This window comes from Grampus griseus (genome assembly GCF_964374135.1).
Source record: "Grampus griseus genome assembly, chromosome: 7".
NCBI lineage: Eukaryota > Metazoa > Chordata > Mammalia > Artiodactyla > Delphinidae > Grampus > Grampus griseus.
In genome coordinates, this window is record NC_139001.1 from 61,580,034 (window position 1) to 61,601,612 (window position 21,579).

The 21,579-nt window shown below is 41.1% G+C and overlaps 1 protein-coding gene across 1 annotated transcript in view; it reads right to left on the minus strand.

The window, feature by feature from the left end:
* MYO3B (myosin IIIB) overlaps positions 1 to 21,579 on the minus strand; it is a gene marked incomplete at both ends in the record, with an annotated part of 382,969 nt that overhangs the window by 141,636 nt on the left and 219,754 nt on the right. Inside the window, 3 exons of the mRNA XM_082658151.1 lie at positions 8,310 to 8,515; positions 10,832 to 10,909; positions 18,138 to 18,217. Of these exons, the coding sequence (XP_082514277.1) occupies positions 8,310 to 8,515; positions 10,832 to 10,909; positions 18,138 to 18,217 (364 nt within the window). The remainder of the gene's footprint in view (positions 1 to 8,309; positions 8,516 to 10,831; positions 10,910 to 18,137; positions 18,218 to 21,579) is intronic.

The window sequence follows — 21,579 nt, forward strand, 5'->3', positions numbered from 1 at the left end:
TACTGCACCCTAAGAATAGAGAGAGGTGGTCACAGAAATTCTCTTCAGTCCATAGTAAACTGAAGAGTTACTGATACTGTCACCTCCTTAGAGATGGGACCTTGGCAAAGCTACATCATCCCTCTGGCCTCAGTCTTCTCATCTGTGAAATGGGAAAGTTGGACCAGGCCATCGCTTAGAGTTTTTCAATGATATCTTAAAAGGTAGTTTTAGAATGTTTTTTGTTTACTGCACTAACCAAAGTTATAACAATGGTAATATAAGAGTTAAGGGAGAAAAGAAGTCATCCAAGGTCTCACCTATATAAAAGGCATCAATGCACACACAGCTGGGGAGCGGTGAGCAACTCATTCTCTCAAAACAACAACAACAACAAAAGGGTAGGAATGACAGTATACAAGAACAGCAGTTGTTAGAGATTCCTCCCAGAGAATGCCACCACTCAATTGCTGCCCTTAGAAGCTAAATGCAGAGACTGTTCACATAAGCATGCAATATATTTTACTCACCATGCTGAAGCTGTCCATTATCCTCCCTAAGTATTATCTCTTACATATCTCTCACAACCTCGTAAATCAGTTTGCAGGGAACTGAGGATTCTGTTCACTTAGCTGCAGATATAGTAACTTATCTAAATAGCACATTAAGATCTATTTTATGTCAGGCTCTCATCTGTGTGGTTATAGGTGAAAAGAAAAAACCCCAGGGATGTCCTGGGAGAGATAAGGCATGGCATCGCCATCCAAGCTGCAGGAGGATTTGTGTTTTCCTATTCACTGCTCACTACCCAGAGAAGAAAGTAGCAGCTTTATTTTTTGAAAATTGAAATTTGGATTTCAGTCTTTCTTGAGATGTCTGGATTCTTCTGTGATGCTGATTTTTCTCTCAACTCCTGTTCTGTGAGCCAGTACTAACCCTGGGGCTCTGTAAGAGAATATCAGGGACCCTGTCCTTATAGATAAAGTTTTCACAGTGATAACTGATGACATTCAGTTCACTTTGCAAGAGCTAAAAGAATTTGTTGCAGGCTTAAAACTGCAAAAACATCTTTCCATGGCAATGGGATTAAAGGGTCCTCAATATCTTGCCTGCTTCCACTCAGGCACTTCTGCACTTTTAAATTCTTAAACTACAATCCTGAGGAATAAGCTGGTAGCAAGGAGTAAGAAATGAGCGGGTTGTGAGGAACTGAAAGTATTTATTCAAGTTCATTCAGCCCCTTAGTCGTTCAGGTCACTCCTTCATTCAATTAATAAACATTAGATTTCTTTTCTGTGACAAGCATAATTAGTGCCTCTCCCATTACCATTCCCACTTCTTCCTAGCTAACTGAACACCAGTTTTTCTTTGGGTCACAATGCACCCAGCCCCAGACCCGTTCCCCACTTTCTAAACCCCTCTTTGTAGCCAGGAATGGTCATGTGACTCAGTCCAGGCCAATGAGAGGTTATGTGAAATGGTTTCCGGGAAAATGTTTTCTTTCCTAATAAAAGCTGGGCAAATGTGGCTGACTTAGCTATTCATCCTACCCCTTCCCTTTCTTCCTGCCTTGAATGCAGACATAATGCCGGGAGAGATAGCAGCTACATTGTAACCACGAGACTATAAGCTAACCCATACACACTAAAGATGGTAAAAAGAAATTAACGGAGGTCAGAAGATATCCAGGCCCCTGATAGCATCATTGAACAGCTAATATAACATTAAAAATTGCTTACCTCTCAATTTCTTTTTGTGAGAAACCAACAAACAAACAAATCTGTTTGGCAATGGTTCTCAGTTTGGGCAATTTTGCTCCCCAGGGGACATTTGCCAATATCTGGAGACAATATTTATTGTCACAATTTAGGGTGGGGGGGTGTTGTTATTCGCATCTTAAAAGGTAGAAGCTAGGGATGCTGCTGTACATCTTACAAGGCACAGGGATAGCCTTCCACAACAAAGAAGTACCTGGTCCAAAATGTCAGCAGTGCTGAGACTGAGAAACTCTGGGTTAAGCCACTAAAAATATTTATTGTTTGTTATTCACAGTCAAATGCATTCCTAATTGATAGATTCCCTCATTTGAGAAATACTAAACATACACCATGGGCTAGACACCATACCATACAAGATGCTAGAGATACAAAAATAAGTAAGAAGTCAACGGTCAAAGTCCAAATATGAAAGACTTGAAAACAAAGGTCGACTTCGAAAATGTCTGGATGTCTAGAGTTGCTCCAGATAATCCACTGGCAAAAGCACGTGGATCTCAAAGGATTGCTCTAGAATCCAAGAAAGTCAATGGTCAACTCTGGAGATGTCCTCAGTGAGGAGTTTTACGGGTCTTCTCTCTTAGAGTATAAATTGAGATAGAAAGAAGGCTTTGTTAAGGGAGTATTAAATCATGGCAAGAATTCTGCAGTATGAAAGGGAAGAAGCAGCCTTCTTGAGCAAAGTAATTACTGAAGACTATTCTTAGAGTACAAACAGAGGCCAGGTGAGAGACCCTGACAAAGAAAAGTGACATCCAACACAGTCCTAGATAGGACAAGGCTATTATGACCCATACTGATAAAGAGAAAAGTGTCAAAAATGCAAGAAGATGAACTCAAACTGGGCCAGAATAGATTATAAGTTTTTTCTAATCCCTTGGTGAAGTAGAGCTGGAAACTGTTTTCAGAAACCTGCTGTATAGTAGAGCGGTGGTTCAAAAGACAAAGATCCCAAAAAACAAGAAGCCAACTATGCTTAGGTTAACTTAGTAAACTGTATATAGTTCTCATTCCAGAGTTAACACTGTTATTGTCAACAGAACTTTTATTCTTCTTAGAAAATTCTAAATTAAAGATCTCCTCTAGCTACCCAGGTTGGGGTAGACCTTTTGGCACTGTTACAGTTGATTCCAGGGTATGTATTGGTCAGATAAGGGGTAATGAATGCCTATGGTTTTAGCCTATCCACCCTCTTCCTCTCCTTCGTTTAACAGAGTCCCTCAGACCATGGTTCACATGGGGCTGACTCCATGCCCTGGCACTTGACCAAAGACCCTGCCAATCATCCCCTTGGGCACAGTTACTGGTATAAGCACCGGCACATGACCCAGGCTGGGACAACCAGAGAGTTCCTTGCATGGGAACTCTCAGGAACTTGCTTGCTGCTGATGTTGCTAAGCCTTTAGGATGCTTCCTACAGGAGCTTCCAGGGACCGTCTCTGCCGACATGTGAGGAAGAACTGCCTAGCTGACAAGAAACTCCAAAGAGGGGAAGCAAAGCTGCTGAAAAGAAGACAGTGGTTTGGTAAAATTGCTTGATGTCCCGTATCCAGACATATCTTTGAACTTCCTAGTTATGTAAGCCAATATATCATCCCCTTTTAAATTTTGCTTCAATTCACTTCAGTTTCAGTCACCTGTTATTAAGATTCCTGACTAACACACCAAGTAAGCAGCCTGCTTTTAGAGGCTCTTGCCTTAATAGGGCATATGTTGTGTTATGTTAGGGAGCTCTAATCTAAAAGATTCCTTCTTTTCTGGAATGTGAGCTAAGAGGTGGGAAGTTGAGAAAAGAGTCTAGAAAGGAGCCAGAGCAGAGAATCTCCCTTGTCCTGTGAAGTCTGTCTCTTCTAGAAAAAAAAAAAAAACATCAGCGTTTATTGTCGAGAGAAGGAAGGAAAGTTTGTTTAAAAGTCACCTTTTTAATGTATCAAACTCTAATAATAGCATTTTCAAGCTGGGTAGAGACTTTTTATTAACTTATTATGGTTTCTTACCTTTTCTTGATAGAGAGCTACTTAACACTTACCTGAAATCTTATGCTCTAACAATCTAGATTCTACTTTATAATGCAGATTAAACTTAACCTCAACCAAGCCAGCTGCATATTCTTGTCATGCACTTCAGAAATGCAAGGACCAAAGAGTCAGTCAGGAGATGGTAAAAGAAGATAGTGATGAAGGGGAAGGAGTAAAAGTTTGATTCAATTCAATAAATATTTATTAAATGCCTAATTTGTATCAGGGACAGTGCTGAACAGTGCTGGACAGGACAGATACAAAGTTGGCTGCAAAATATCCCTGCCTCCCAGGTGGTTAATGTCAAGGTAAGAGACCGGCAGCTAGTTTTTACCTCAATGTAGTCAGCGCTACTGATGAAGCTCATCAGAGAGGCTCCTAACTCAGCCTGGGAGAGTCAAGGAGGGTGTTGCAGGGAAGAAAATGCCTGTTCAAAGTCCTGAGGAATGAGCAGGGGTTAGCCAGGGTAAGTCGGCTGACTGAAAACTTGGAGAAGGGGGATTCAGGCACCAAAGCACGAGCACAACATGAGCTTTTGCTCAAAGCAGGGAAGCATGGAATGATGTGGGGTGTTCCTAGAACTCTTAAGTAGTCTGGTTTCTGCTGGAATGTGAGCTGAGAGGTGGGAAGACAAGAAAGAAGAGACTGGAAAGGTGGGCAGGATCCAGACAGGGAGACTCCCCATATCAGGCAGAGGGGTTGATGCTCACCCAGTGAGGTCTGGGATGGTCATTTCAATTAAGGATTTTAATCAAGGAAGCAACATGATTAGATAGGAATTTTAGGTAAATTGTACTCTGTGGCTCTTTGGAGAACAGAACAGGCATGAAGTCCATTTAGGAAGTTAAGTCAAGAGGGTGGACAAAAGAGCCTCAAAAGGTTTGGAATAGGTATTGATCAATGGGATAGAATTGAGAAGTCAGAAATAACTTATGACCAATTTATGGTCAATCGATTTTTAACAAGGATGCCAAGACAATTCAACAGGGGAAAGAATACTCTTTTCAACAAACAGCGCTAGGAAAAGCTTGATATCTATGAACAAATGAATTAAGTTGGACCTGTACGTCACACCATACATAAAGATAATTCAAAATGGACCACTGATCTAAATATAAGACCTAAAACTATAAAAGTCTTAGAAGAAAACATAGGAATAAAGCTTCATGACCTTGGATTAAGCATGGTTTCTTAGATATGACACCAAAAGCATTACTGACAAAAGAAAACACAGAAAAATTAGGCTTCATCAAAATTTTAAACTTTCATTCATGAAAAGATACCATCATGAAATTGAAAAGACAACCCACAGAATAAAAGAGAACATATGCAAATCATATATCTGATAATGGGCTAGTATCCAGAGTATATAAAAATCAATAATTAAATGGGTAAAGGATCTGAATAAACCTTTCTTCAAAGGAAATAATACAAACGACCAATAAGCACATAAAAAGCTGTTCAGATTAGATAGTGGTTATTGTTGCACAACTTGTGAATACACTAAAACCTTAGAACTGTGTACTTTAAAAGGGTGATTTTTATCATATATGAATTATATCTCAAGCTGTTGCTTTATTATTATTATTATTGTTATTATTATTAAAAAGCCTTGGGACAAGGGATGGGGGATTAATAAAGCCTTGGGAGAAGGGATCGGGAAATTCCCAAGGGAAACTTTTTTTGTTTTTTTTTTTTCCGGTACGCAGGCCTCTCACTGTTGTGGCCTCTCCCGTTGCGGAGCACAGGCTCTGGATGCGCAGGCTCAGCGGCCATGGCTCGCGGGCCCAGCCGCTCCGTGGCATGTGGGATCTTCCCGGACCGGGGCACGAACCCATGTCCCCTGCATCGGCAGGCAGACTCTCAACCACTGCGCCACCAGGGAAGCCCCCAAGGGAAACTTTTTGAGAAGCTTTAGCAGGTAAAGTTGGCAGGACTTTTGATGGATTGTTTGAAGAAAGTGAGAAGACAGAGGTGACCCTAGATTTCTGGAGGAGAGGAAGTAGAGGAATAGAAGGGAGAAGGAGATGAAGGAGATACCAGGGCACATAGCTCTCATGCCATCATGAGAAGAAATGGAAGTTGCTGATGAAGGAGAAGAGGTAAGAGTTTCACTTTGTTCAACAGACACTGATTTAACAACTGTTATGAATCGGGTCCTGGGAATGCAGTGCTCCCTCCTGTGAGCTCAAGTGGGAGAGGTGGGCCTTTCTGGAGGACTCAGAGGCTAAGGCCCCGGAATCTGCATGTAATCTCTGAAAATCTTTAGGATGTGGGCTCTGTGTATTCCCGACTTCTTATCATGCAGATGATGAAACACCTTTTACAGAAATATTAGGTTACTTGCCAAATACTATATCCAAGAGGAGACGAGAACTCCGACCTCCTCACTAAATTATATTATTTACTACAAGAGTTTAATAAACAAACCATAAGACTTTGAACTGAATGTGCTGTGCTATCCTTGAGACATTGGCCAGAACACATCCCAATATGTGCAGTCATATGTGTTACCCCAGTATAGACCTTCTGCCAGACCACATTTCAGAGCCCAATGACCACAAAGCCAGTAAGTGTTCAGTCATTTTCTGTGATGTCTCAACAGCATGACTTCCAGGAGGTTTCAGCCAGCTGCCCAGCACTGTCAGGTGGCCTTTCTCATGCCTACCTGAGACTAGATAGATGAATGCTTCCAATCCACCTGGCCCCATTGATGAGAGGGTGTTGGAAGTAACCCTTTCTTTGAAGGCTCCATGAATGGAGAATAGGAAGGGCACATCTAAGTCATTTTGCCAGATTATTCAAGGATGATGGGGCAAAGAAATGTTTTAGGTTTGGCCATGTCTGCAGACTTGGGTGACTTGGGGAAGTTCTTCTGCATTTGGGAACCCGACAACATAATCCTCAAAACACAGCCTTTCAGGTGTGCACGTCAGGCTTCAGTACTGAGTGCCAGAAAATACAAAAAGGTAAAGAGTAACATTAAACAAGTCTTTATCTTTTATCTACCACCACCTGATAAGCCCTGCCTTTGATTGTTTCGTCTGCATATTTCCTGCTAAGAGTTTACAAAACAGCACTCCTGAACAGGAAGATAAGAGGCGCACCTATTTGTTGAATAACATCAAGGGGGGAAACTGTTAACTCATCCATTTTGTTGTTAAGTTGCTCAAAAGGATCAAAATACCAATTAACCTGCTGGCTCAGAATCTTTGATACCCTCAGATTTACTGACATTTTGAAACTCTTGTTCATACTTGCCTATTGGCTTTCTGATTACGAACAAAGAAGTGCCAATCTGTTTAGCATTTGACCTGTTTTCTTAAATATTTTTATGTATTCAACACTTAATGGCTAAAAATACTTGACTAGTCACATTCATGAGCTAAAATAATCTTTTTTTGTTTGTTTGTTCCACCTCCAAATTTAAGAGGGAAAAAGAGGCTCTAAGACACTTCGTTTTAAAAAGCCATTTCGTTCTTATTTTTAATTTAAAAGCTCTCATTGCAAGGAATTTTTTTTGCCCTTTTGTCTCCATGCAATTTAGTGGCATTGGGAAGACCTGATGAAGCGACCTGCCATATTAGGATCCATTCTTCCCTGAGGAAAAAATGGAAAAATGACCTTGGGCATTAGTTTCAGAATGGTGGTAAAAAGAAACAGATTTTATAATGAATATTAATTTTCCTTTCTGGATATCCTCAGACACTAGTGTTCCTCAGAGATGGTTTTTTGTTATTCTTGTTCCTTATTTCTTCACGGAAAGTTCTGTGAAAATCCTACCTGTAATCATATGCATGTGTAAGGCATACCTGTGGCAGCTGTTCAGAAAAGAGCAGCATTTCACTCTTAGGTAAAGGCAGTTTCTGGGTTTAGAAAGCTCTACAGCAATTTTTGCAATAAACATTTATGGAATGCAGTAGACCGAGGAGATTAAAAGTGTGGCTGCTATAGCCAGACTGCCTGGGTTCAAATTTTGGCTCAACCATTTACTAGCGTGGGATCTTGGTAAAATCACTTAATTTCCTTCTGTGCTTCAATTTCCTCAACTGTAAAATGGGGATAATAATAAAGCCTAGCTTACAGGGCGGCTGTATGGATCAAAGGAGATTATATATTTGCGACAATTCAGGTGCTATGTAGATGTTAGCTATCACATTATATCGTGCCAGATGCTGGGAGAGGAGTGGGTGCATTTACATTTGCCAGAATCTTGACCCATTTATGGAGGGATAATTTTGTCATAGCAATTAAATATCTGGAGATTTTGAAACCTAAGGATATATAACAGATAAATATCTATGGACATTTTTATTTTTCAAATGTGATCAGGAGGGAGCTTAACCTGTCCTCCAGATGACTGTATAATTTAGCTGGAGCACAGGAGAAACACATCAATGAAGCAAGTAAATGCTAGCTGGTAACTAGCCAATTCCATGTTTGGAGGCAAGTGGGCAGGAGGAGTGATCCCAGGGGACAGAAGGGCCTTGGCAGAGCTGTGTTTAACATAATGTAGTTCCCAAGATACCAGACTGACCTTTTCACAAACTCTTCAAAGAGGATACGGTGGGAATAACCCTGCTGGCGGATGCTGACCGTCTCTAGGATGCCTGTGGAGCGGAGCTGGGCCCGCACTCTGTCTTGGGTGAACTTCAGTGCCTCTCGGTCATCGTTGGGCTTGATGCAGCGTACAAAGTGGGGCTGTCCCACCACCATTTTGGAGAGCAGATCCATCAGAGAATACTACCAGGGAGAAAAACACACATGAAATGAGGTTACCACAAACATGATAGATAATTACGACACAGGTCTGCTGGGCCTCCAGGGCAGTTTGTTGGCTCGTAAACAACTCATGGAACCTTTGAGGCTACACAAGAATCCAACAAAAAGAAATAACAATATAAGTTCTGACAAGTACTTATCACTGCCCACAGATTCAAAAGTCTTCTTTAAACATCACCTGGTGCCAGGCAATATCCCATTTGGCAGAAACTCAGCCGCCTGAGGTTACCTCGTAACCTTGCTTAGGTTACCTCGTAACTCCACCACCAGAACTAGCTTGTCTCTGGTATGCCCAGGTGTTCATAAACTGTATCCATAATTTAAAATATCCAGCTTTGGCTCCCTGACTCAGGGGTTAGAGCACTGGTCTCATAAAATGTCCAGCTTTCAGGAAGGGGTCAGTTGCTTCTTCAACCTAACAATCACCAGAAAGCCTAAGCAAACCTTACCAATATCATTGTTAATAAGGCAGAGGAAAAACAAGAAAAATAAAGAGGGCAAAGAAAACAAGAAAATCAGCGGGAAAACAGATGCTGATGAAGATGAACTAACATACAACGAGTGTCTGGCAGGGGCGCTCGCAGAGAGAGCACACGGAAAAGCTGAGCGGTGCTCACTGCTCCTCACGGGCATCCACTGTGGCAGCTCCTCTTTCGGACATGCCTTCAGGGGCAATTACAAGCCACATGTAAAATCAGTTTCATTATTTCATAATCCTACCTCCTACTAATCCAATACACGGTTACCTAGCTTGGCAATGTGCCTTTTTTTTAGCATTTGGGGACCAGTATTTTGAGGACACCCAACTGGTTGTTATGGATATATTTCTGAAAATTGTAAGCCAGAGGCTTCTTCTGCTGAAAGAGGGACTCTAGGATCTTGAGGATGCCTCACAGAGTCCATCAGAGCCTCCAAACCCATGGGATACACACACACACACACACACACACACACACACACGCACACACGCACACACACGCTAGGAGGATATAGTCAAGCCACTAAAGGGACATGATCAGGGTAGGTCTCAGATAAGAAATAAGTGGCAATTAGAAATGTCCAACCATGAGGGACGAAGCAGGGGCTGAAAACCCACCTGCTGGAGAAGGGATCACTGCACAGATGGAGTGCTGGACCCAAAGTCCTCTAGGCCTTTACAATCCATACCCCTGAGGCCAATTCCAGTCTGCCTCTAAAGCACAGCTGGATAAGTCAGACTTCTTAGCTTTACATCTTTCTTGAACCTGCTAGCTTTTGGTGGAACCTTCTTTGCACGGTGCTGGCTCCCAGGCCCTACCCTTCAGCCTGCCTCTAAAGCACAGCTGGATAAGTCAGACTTCTTAGCTTTACATCTTTCTTGAACCTGCTAGCTTTTGGTGGAACCTTCTTTGCACGGTGCTGGCTCCCAGGCCCTACCCTTCAGCCTGCCTGGCAACTCCAGCTCATGATCCACTTGACTTACCATTCCTGCCAAACCCCTTCCTGTGGCCGACCCCAACTTACAACCTTATTTCGTCGTCCCTGAGTACAGTAGTTCCATCTCTGGCTTAACAGCATGTCCGTCGTGAAGCTGCCTGGACCTCAGCTCCCCATAGTCAATGATCTAAAAGGGGCTTCCAACCCCAATGCTTCATAATTTGAAGATAAACAAATCTGTTCAAATTAGTACAAATTGACAGTGTCTTATCTTTCCTATCTAATGTGCATTTGACAGAGTCCCTCTAGAGACGACGTTTTTACTCAAAGGAGTCATTTCACCAGATGAAACATGAGGAATTGTGGTAACAGAGATGGGAAATAACTGGGCTCAGGCAAATGGGTCTTGCAATGGGTCAATTCAATCTAGGAAAAGAAAGTCAAAGCTAAGACATAGCCTCTCATGAACTCGATAAACCACCTTCTGGAATTGTATTAACTACTTTACTTCTCAGTAAATATGCTGGAAAAGTGGCTGACTCCAGTAGTTTTAAGGCCAAGAAGCAGCTGAAATGCTAACAGAATCAGCACATTCAATGGACAGGGCTATGTGCCAGTGGCAGAAAGGGCCTTCTGTAGACACTTGAGGGCTCATCTGGTCTTTCTGAGATCAGAGAACACTGTCTTCAGAGGGGGGTTCCCTGTTATAATTTTCCTCTCCCTATACACCACCACCTTTCTTAAATGACTCTTGAGCTTTGCTCTTATTTCAGTGACTCTGTGGTATCTGGGCCTCTTGTGGGAAGGGTTGGCAAGTCCTTTCTGGAAACAGGCAGAATAGAGATCAAGAAGCCTCCATACCCGGAAGTAAGAAGCCATGGTCTGCCCCTTCATGTTGGTGGTTTCTTCCGGATGCCGTATCACCTCCAGAGTGTCCACCTGGAACACAGGCAGAGGTGAATGGTTTGAGGATATAGACAATTTATTTTCCCCAAATCTGAAAGGTAATTTGGTCAAATATCTGAGGGGCCTTGATGTTTAGGACACAACTGTACAGACCATGGGGCAGGATTTTAAAGACATCTAAAAGAAAAACAGAATTCGCACTGTTCTACTCTCTTGACAATGACCGAACTCTGTGACATACTATATGGTCTCAGTACAAACCCCCAGCAGTGTTATATCTGTATTTCTCCATGCTCTAATGGGCCACTATTAAGTTCTCCAATAATGTCACATGAGACCAAATTATTTCTTAAAAGAAAACTGGGCAAAACCCATGAGGCTGGGTGATTACAAAGCCCCGGACCCAAAGCCCCGGTTGCACCACAGGGCATTAGGGGAGCCCTTTTGCCTTCCGGCCATCAGATACTAACCCTGCCACACCCCTCCTGCCGCCCAGAGTTACCACGTGCTCACTGCGGACCAGAGCTTGGGATACACCTGTTCCCAATCATCTGCCCCAACTACCTGGGCCGACTGGAAGGAATTTAGAATGAAAACAACTGTAGCAAACAGTTGTGGCACCCTGTGTTCCATCATTTTATCACAACAATAAAATTCCTGCTCCCGCACACACAAAGCTATTTGGTTTGCAGAGCACACGAGCGGCGTTTCAGCACCAGCCTCCTCTGTGGCAGCCTCCCATCTGCTCGGAACAGGTGGCAAGGGCATGAAGCACAGACATTTGAACTGGAAGATGCTGCTGTCAGCACGTGTGTTCCACTCAGTGGATTGCTGTCTGGGCAGCCACCCCCCCATGGGGTGAGAATGTCTGCAGCCTTGTTCAACAACAGTGAGAAGTGGGTGCTAGAAGGGACGGGGCCATGGAGAGGTGGGTGAATAATGACGCTTACCTCGAGGGGCATTTAGGAGACTGTGTGCAAAATGGAAGAAAAGGCTTCAACTGGCTTGGATAAAGAAAACAGTCTGTTTAAGAAGGGGAATAAGTGTGGAGCTGAGTTTTCAAAAACTAGAAAAGCAACCTAAATAGTGAGCAGGAATATAAGGGTAACTCTGAGAGAAGTAATGTCAGGGGTCGGGGGGCGGGGGGCGGTCCGCGGTGCAGCCTGCATTCTCTAGGCTGCAGATTGGATCTGTTCCCAAAGCCATCATTTCATTTGGATGCAGCTGAAGCAATGGTACAACTCCCTGTAGGTCTGACTTTTTAATATTTTTAATGAGAAAGGAGGAAATGAAAGCTCTGTGTTGAGAAGGAAGGCTGCTCTCACAGAGAAAAGAGAAAAACACAAACACACCCATCCCACCTGCAGAGGTCCTATGGTGTTATCTGCAGGGACCACATGGAAGGTTTCTTCCCCATCTCACCCCCACTTGGCGGATAGAGCTCACCACTGGTGAGGTTTGGGGAAAGCTAGTTAGGACTGAAGGAAGAAAGATCTTGGCTAGGGTCTGCCTTCGGCCAAATTGGAAATTCTGAGAGTTTTCCTAAACATTCTTTCTCCCCACCTGACCTTCATGTGCACACAACTTCTGGGAATTTCTCACTATTTCTTTTATTCAGAGATCCTCCCTGAAGAACCACAGCTTGCTTTGAACCCTGCTTTTCCTCCTTCCTTTCCCTCCCTTTTCATTCAAATTAGCCAGAGAATGCCAGCCTCTCAAGCTGTAATTCACTGTGAAAGGGCAGCTGAAAAGTTCATCCATGTTTCTCCTACTAGTAGCATTTACCTGTTACCCTTCCTCAGAACATACAGTAGACCCCTGGCATTTAAGAATTTAACAGTTTAGTGATCAGAAAAATCTTTGATGTATGTTAATTCTGCTAAGACATAATTTAAAAAGTGTGATATGATTGTTTTCAAGATCAGTACCCATCCCCTGCAGCAAATTGGAAAAATACAGAAGGAAGCACTAATTTGCAATCCAAGTTATAGGGCTGGTGTGCTCCTGTAGCCACCCAGCACGACTTTAGTTCTGTCCTTATACTCACATACAGAGTAACTCTTGTAAAGTAAGTAAAAACCTATTCTGTGTTACATGTAACTTGGAAATGTTAATGCTTGTCTACAGTTCATCACCTACATATTTAGTACTATATTTTAAAGAATAAATAATATACTATTGGGGTACCTTCTAATTTAAGAATTTGGAAAGGTCTTGGGTTGGTCAAGGGTCTCTTGCATATTTGCATAGTCATGAAGTTCTCCTGTGCATGGAGTGGATCCAAAAGAGGGAATTTCACTTCAGACAAGGGACATACCAGAAGTTGCCTCTCTTGACCTTTCAAAGTAGGAGACCTCTGTCTGCACTGGGCCTGCCATGACCTCCACAGAATTCAAAAAAACTCGAAAGAAAAAAAAAAAAGAGATGAGAAGGTTGTTGTCTAACCTAAGAGCTTGTCTTTCTGAACTAATTTAGTTAATGGTAGCCTCATTTAATTAAAAAAAAAAAAGTCTCTTAGAAAGAATCCAGAAAGTAGGTTCTATTGAGGTCATCATCTAACAAATAGTTCTTTCCAAAGGTGGGGATTTCACAACAAAAAACCAGTCCTCTCCATAGCATCTTATAAGTTTTTACCTCAGATAGGAGGAAAAGGGACAGGAAAGGCTTCCTAGGCGCAGTGGGTATGTGCTACAGGGCACAGGGTTTGGAACTGGACACACCTGCTTCAAATTCTGGCTCCTCTGCTTAATAGCTGTATGGACTTGGACTTGTTAACTTCCCAAAGCCTGTGTTATTTAAAAACCACTGCCTTGAACACACACAAGAGGCCAGTCAGTTCCCCTTCCTTCATTACCATGTTGGATTCAGTCTTAGCTTAGTGATCAATACTAAGGATGCAGGGTTTTGTTCCATGGAGTAAGGTGAGTACTAGCGCCCATGCAACACAGCAAGGACATCTTTTTATTTATTGGCAGAGAAAATACTTCCAATGAAAACAATTTCAAAATGATCAGTAGAACTGATATTCTGGATAAAAACATTGTCTTTCTAACCCAGTATACCCTTCTTCTACACCACCAATTGCTACAACAATATAAGCCAACTGGAGCTAAGCAAGCTTGTTTTTTGCCCACATGACAAATGTCCTACCCCATTCCTTGTGAGCAGTGCTGGTTAGCCTTCAAAGTAGTCATGAGTAAGCTTTACAAATTGTGGTACAGACCCCAAGCCCACAGGAAATGAGCAAGCTTCTGTATACATATGGACTACACACATGGAATTTTAGATGGTTATCAAAATGTGAGTAATAAAACATTTACTGTTTCCGATGTGAAATCACTATGCTAAACACTTTGCCTACACTATGTCAATGAATTCTCAAAAGGACCCTATGAGGTAAACACTATTATCACTCCTATTCTACATATAAAGAAGTTAAGGCTCAAAGACTTTAGGTAAATTTCCCAGAGTCCTGCAGCTAGTAACTGGCCATGCCTAGATCTGAACCCAGTTCTGATTCCAAAACCTACTCCTTAAACATTACATACTGCCTTTCTATGTGGTTTGTTACAACTTATAGAATTGGTCTGAAAGCATGGTATTATTAAAAAGATTTGCCTCATCTGTCAACTAAATTTACTTTAGGATAAAGACACAGACTCCAAAAAGTCTCACAAACCATCTAGATCTCAGCAATAAATGAAAAACTGAAGGATTTCTTTTCCCCCTTGGTCTCCGTAAGTACCTACTATCTGCATCCCAAAACCTCGGAAGTATTTATATTTAGGTTCTTGACAAGGCCTTTGGTCAAGAATTTTTACGGCTGTCAAGTGATCCATCCCTCTCTCAAGGAAACAGTCCCTACAGCATCACTTCCCTCAAAAGTCTCCACAGCACTGAATGAGGAAGCAAGGCTGGCCTTGACACCGGGCCAGTGTGAGGGTGCTGAATGTGGTGGAGGTCAGCTTTCTGCAAGGCCACCTCTGCTGTTTCACCTTGGAGAAGGCAGAGAGGAACTGATGGAGTTTTTTATTGCTGTTGTTACCCTTCATATTTTCTGATGCCTTAATTAGAACTTTCAGCTCATATTCTTTCCCAGGGACAATAAATCTCTAGTCATTTTCATCTCACCTGTATTTATTACAGTGATGTAAATATACGCCACACACTCGAGGGCACACTTCTCATGTAGGCAGGGCAGGGAGGGAGATAACAACGTGCTGATACCGAATGTGGAAGGCAGGGGGACAGGTCCTGGCAGAGTCCAGCAGTCAAAAAATCAAATTGAGGAAAGGAGGGGAATATGAGTTCACAGAGAATATCACACAGGAGTCTTTCATCTTTTTGAAAGGAACGTGTCACGATCCTTTTTAGAATCTGGTGGAAGCCAATGACTGCAAAAAAAACACATATACAGTTGATCCTCATTATTTGTGGATGCTGTATTTGTGAATTGGCCTACTTGCTGAAATGTATTTGTAATCTCCAAATCAATCAGTGCTCACACGCTTTCACGGTCATTTGCAGACATGCAGAGCAGTGGAAACTTCGACATCTGATGTGCATGCTTCCAGCTGAGGTTGAACAAGGTGACACTCTGTCTTCTTGTTCCAGCTCTCATGCTGTAAACAAGTGTCTTTTTCAAGGTCTACTTAAGTGCCACGATTTTTGTGCCGCATTTTTGTGCTTTTGGCTGGTGATTTTACTGTTTAAAATAGCCCCTGGGGCTTCCCTGGTGGCGCAGTGCTTAAGAATCCGCCTGCCAATGCAGGGGACACGGGTTTGAGCCCTGGCCCAGGAAGATCCCACATGCCGTGGAGCAACTAAGCCCATGCGCCACAACTACTGAGCCTGTGCTCTAGAGCTCGCGTGCCACAACTACTGAGCCTGCGTGCCACAACTACTGAGCCTGCGTGCCACAACTACTGAAGCCCATGCGCCTAGAGCCCGTGCTCCACAATAAGAGAAGCCACCGCAATGAGAAGCCCATGCACCGCAACGAAGAGCAGTCCCCGCTCGCCACAACCAGAGAAAGCCCGCGCACAGCAACAAAGACCCAACTCAGCCAAAAATAAAAATAAAACATAAATAAATTTATTAAAAATAAATAAATAAATATAAAATAGCCCCTAATCATAGTGCTGAAGTGCTGTCTAGTGTTCCTAAGTGGAAGGAGGCTGTCAAGTGCCTGTTGGAGAACATTTGTGTGTTAGATTAGCTTTGTTCAAGGCATGAGTTATAGTGCCGTTGGCCTTGAGTTCAATGATACAAATACTGTACTTGAAATATTGTTTTATACAAAGCAATACTACATATAATTAATTATTTATAAGAAGTATCTAGTTGACCTGAGCAACACAGGTTTGAACTGCATGGATGTACTTACACACATATATTTTTCAATGGTAAATACAGTACTACTACACGATCCATAGTTGGTTGAATCTGCATCTGTGGAACCGTGGATACAGACAGCCCTCTATAAAGTTATATGTGGGTTTTCGACTGTGTGGAGAGTTGGTGCCCCGGCCCCCATGTTGTTCAAGGGTCAATTGTATTAAATAAAGTATCTTTTAATAGAAACACACATAATACAAGATTATGTATTAATCAGTTGACGAAAGTGTTGTAACCAGAGGCTTGCAGGAACCTAACCGCGTATTTCCTCTAGGAGCAATGCTCAGAATTTGCTGATTCAGTGTTCACAGTAACTTTACAGAACATAAGTCTTGTGAATAATGAGAATCAACTGTATTTAACACAAACAACATTTTACATGTAATATCAAGAGGCTCTCATAACCACTGAAAACTTCTCTGTAAATCTCACTGAGGGGCCCATATAACTCATGTTAAATAGCCCTAACATCTTGCCACAAATTCACAAGGTTGAAAAGTAGAATATTCCACAAGATTGTACTAACAATGTGGGTGTAAAAATTATTGTTAACAAAGATGATCTGAATCCCTATTTATGTGCAGGTCTTTTATTCTCAGAGAGAGTAAATATAGATATGTACATCTCTATCAATTCGGGGGTAATAGTCAATGGCATTATGTGCAGCTGTATTGATCATTCTTTATTAAATGAATTATTTAATATTCAATGTAAACAAAAAGGTAAGAAAATTCAGAGATGTGACCTGTTTATTACCCAATCACCTTTAACATTATTGTTTCTTGGTGTTAGTATTAGTATATACAATGAGCATTAACCAGCCAGTCCTTGAGATTTGTGCTAAGCATTATCAGGAAGGATGGAAGAGTTTAAAATATTTTACAGTGGGATATTTAGGAACCCTTCTAACACCCCTTTTGCATGGACAAGTGCACCGCTTATTTTTCAGAGAGCAAAGCAGAGAAATAGGAAAGGGTATGGTTTACTTCCTCCCTGCTGACTCCTTTTGTTATCCTCCTCTGTAGGTTGGTGATAGCTTCAAGGAAAAGTGCTTTATCTCTTCCTAGATGGACTTTATTTTCAAGTGTCAACCATTTTCAAGTGTCATTGTTCTGTATCTTAAGTGATATTTCTGAAAATCAGGTGAAGGGGTCTAGATATGCCACAGTGGCATAAGGATTATTTTGAACTGAAGACATGTAAGAATCAACAGTTGCAAGAAGAAGCTTTTTGGAACTCCCCTTATCTGCCTAAAAGCAAAGCCTCCCAAAAGAATTCAGCTGTCTCAAATCCCCTCCGAGAGGGGAGCTTTGCAATCAGAGAAGATTGACTCCTATCACCAGAGATGAGAAGTCAGCACTGGGATAAGAAATTACCTAAATAGACATTGTCATAAAACTGTTATACCTCCCATCTATTCTCCTAAAGGATCATTTATTTCTCCCAAAAGTCATTTGTTGTCCCAGAAACGTCCTTCTTCCTCTCTTCATCTCCTATTAAGATGGTATATAAGCCCCGAAATCTAACTGGCCCTTTGAATCACTTATTTGGTGAACTACTGTATGTATATGATTAAAGTATTTTTTTTTTCTCTTGCTAATATGTCAGTTTATTTCACATTCTCCCAAATACTGAACTTAAGAGGGTAGAGGAAAATTTTTTTTCCCTGACACAGGATTGCAAAGGATTCCATGGTGCTGTTTCAAATTTCCTAACCCCTGATTCCTAAATCCCTTCAATCTCTCTTCCAGACTGCCCAGGTAGTGGGCCAGATAAAGGAAACTAATGTTGCCCACCTAGGATAATCCCTAGGGTGGGAACATCTTGTCTGCCACAGTATTTTGAGTACAAACATACTACTTACCTTGGGTCTCCCAGCACTGAAATGAGGAGGCAAAGATCTTGAGGCTGCTGTTATCCTGGCTCTTGTCTGGGCCAAGTTACCTGAGCAAAAAAGACAAAGAAGTTAAGGCAAAGGAAACGTGAAACAATAGCATGATGAGTAATTTTTCTCTTTGTGCCCTTGTATTTTTCAGAATGTTCTAAATGATCTGCTCTGAATTTGAAAAATTTGGAAAAATTTGAATTTTGAAACTTCAATGATATAAATTGGAAGTAAATTATAAGTTATAAATAATTTGTAATATAATTTGAATATATATTAGTTTAATAAGCAAATAAGAAAGGACAAAAGGTCTCAAATTCACTTAAACTAGGAGTAGAAAGAAATTACTACAACATAAAAGGGCCATATATGAAAAGCCCACAAATCATGTACTCAGCAGTGAAAAACTGAAAGTTTTTCTCTAAGATTAGGAACAAGGCAAGAATGTCCACTCTCACCACTTCTATTCAACATAGTACTGGCAGTCCTAGCTAGATCAGTTAGACGAGAAATTGAAATAAAAGCATCCAAATTGTAAAGGAAGAAGTAAAATTATCTCTGTTCATAGGTGACATTACCTTATATGTAGAAAACTCTAAAGATCACACACACACACACACACACACACACACACACACACACACACCCCGCCACACACACACACACCCCTAACAGAACTAACAAATGAATTCAACAAAGTTGTAGGATATAAAATCAACAGATAAAAAAATCAGTTGCATTTCTATATACTAACAATGAAAATCTGAAAAGGAAGTTAAGAAAACAATTCCATTTACAACAGCATCAAAAAGAATAAAATACTTGGAAGTAAACTTAACCAAGGAGGCGAAAACTTGTATACTGAAAACTACAACAAAAGTAAAAGGAAAGCAATTCCATTGTGGGGGAGGAAAAAAATCTTTTTCCTCTACTCATCTTAGGTTCACTGGCTAAGGCCCTAAAAATTAGACTGACAGAAGACAGAGTAACAAGAGAAAAGCAATCAGAAGTTTATTAACGCATGTATCACACATATACACAGGAGTACTTAGTGATGAGTAACTCAAAGGGGTGGTTAGAACTTGGGCTTGCATAACATCTTAACAAAAGAATAATAAATTTATAAAGAAATGACAAGACAAAGGAAAAGAACTTTGAGTTTCTAGGAGCAGGAAATTGTGGGAAGGTAAATATATAGGGAAGCTAATGGAAGATAAGGGCTAATGCGTTATATAGATTCCTCTGGTGCTGTCTTTGAGTTGATAAGCATCTAGAGTTGTTTCTGGTGATTAATTTATGTGCTTTCTGGTAGAGAGGAGAGGGGGCATATTTTTACAAATTTATGCCCTGCTTTTGGGCAAAAAGGGGGAAGCGAGAGAGCCTTTTCTTGTATCTGCTTCTTCTCAATTGCCTTCAGCTTAAAATAATTTTAATGCCAAAGTGGCATATTTTGGGGTGGCATATTCTGTTACCCTTCACTGTGTTCATTGATTAGAAGACTTAATATTGTTAGAATGTCCATGCTACCCAAAGAGATCTACAGATTCAGTGCAATCCCCATCAAAATCTCAATGGCATTTCTGGAGAAATAGAAAAAACAATCCTAAAATTCATATAGAACCACAAAGGACTCCAAGACAATCTTGAGAAGGAAAGCAAAAGCTGAAGACCTTACATTTCCTGATTTCAAAATATATTATAAAGCTATAGTAATCAAAACAATATGGCAAAACAGTACTGACCTGAAGATAAACATACAGACCAATGGAACAGAATAGAGAGCCCAGAAATAGACCCATGCACATATGGTCAAACAATCTTTTACACAATGGGGAAAGGATTACACAATGGGGAAAGGATTATCTCTTCAACAAATGGTGTTGGGAATACTGGACATCTACATGCAAAAGAATGAAACTGAAACCCTATCTTACATCATACTGGAAAATCAACTCATACTGGATTAAAGACTTAAATGTAAGACCAGAAACTATAAAACTCCTAGAAAAAAAACATAGGGGGTAATCTTCCTAACACTGGTCTTGACAATTATTTCTCGGCTAGGACACCAAAAGCACAGGCAACAAAAGCAAAAACAGACAATTGGGACTGTATCAAACTAAAAGTTTCTGCAAAGCAAAGGATACCATCAACAGGATGGAAAAACAACCCAGAGATGGGAGAAAATATTTACAAACCATAGATTTGATAAGAGGCTAATTTCCAAAATATATAAAGAACTCCTACAACTCAACAGCAAAAAATAAAGTAAAATAAGCTGATTAAAAAATGGACAAAGAACTTGAATAGACATTTCTCCAAAGATGACATACAAATGGCCTGCAGGTATATGAAAAATGCTCAACTTCACTAACAGTCAGGGAAATGCAAATCAAAGCCACAATGAGATATCACCTCACACTTGTTAGGGTGGACATTATAAATGAAGAGGAGCAAAATAAGCCCCTTTGACATACTGATTACTCTAAGCTGGTTATTTTTTTTTAAATGCAGACACATGTGAAGCTCTGAAAACTGAGCAGAAATTACCCTTTTGTAAGAAAAATTTACAAGGGGAATCTCCATATGTAAAGGTGTCTCCCTCTCTGTACCAGAAAGAGATGACTCTAAACCTCTAGGAACTCTTCTCAATGGAGAAGGCACCAACTTAAATTTGCATAACAACCTTACCCTTGTTTACTGTGCTTTTCCTAGTCAACTCCAATAACCAGCCTCTCCAACATCTTTTGTCTTTAGCTAGATATAATGTTTAAGTTGGTGGCTTGGGTCATTTCAGGGAGTTTAGTCAGTTTTCCCTGGATATCTCCCATGTATACAGGAGGTATACATGTTATTAAATTTCTGTTTGTTTTTCTCCCATTAAATCTGTCTTTTTATTACAGGGGTGTCTCAGCTAAGAACCTAGAAAGGTAGAGGGAAAATTATTTTCCCTCCCCCACATAAAAAACACCACCACCAGCAACAAAAAATAACAAGTGTTGGAGAGGATGTGGAGAAATTGGAACCCTTATGCACTCACTGTTGGTGGGAATGTAAAATGGTACAGCTGCTATGGAAAATAGTATGGAGGTTCTTTGAAAAATTAAAACTAGAACTGCCATATGATCCAGTAATCCCACCTCTGGGTACTTACCCAGAAGAACTGAAAGCAGAATCTTGAAGAGATATTTGCATTCCCATGTTCACTGCAGCATTATTCACAATAGCCAAGCAGTGGAAACAGCTAAATATCCGTCAAAGGGTGAGTGGATAGAGAAAATGTGGCATGTACATACAATGGAATATTTATTCAGCCTTAGAAAAAGAAGGAAATCATGCCGTTTGGGGCAACACGGAGGAACCAGGAGGACATTATGCAAAGTGAAATAAGCCAGTCACAGAAGGACAAATACTGTTAGAT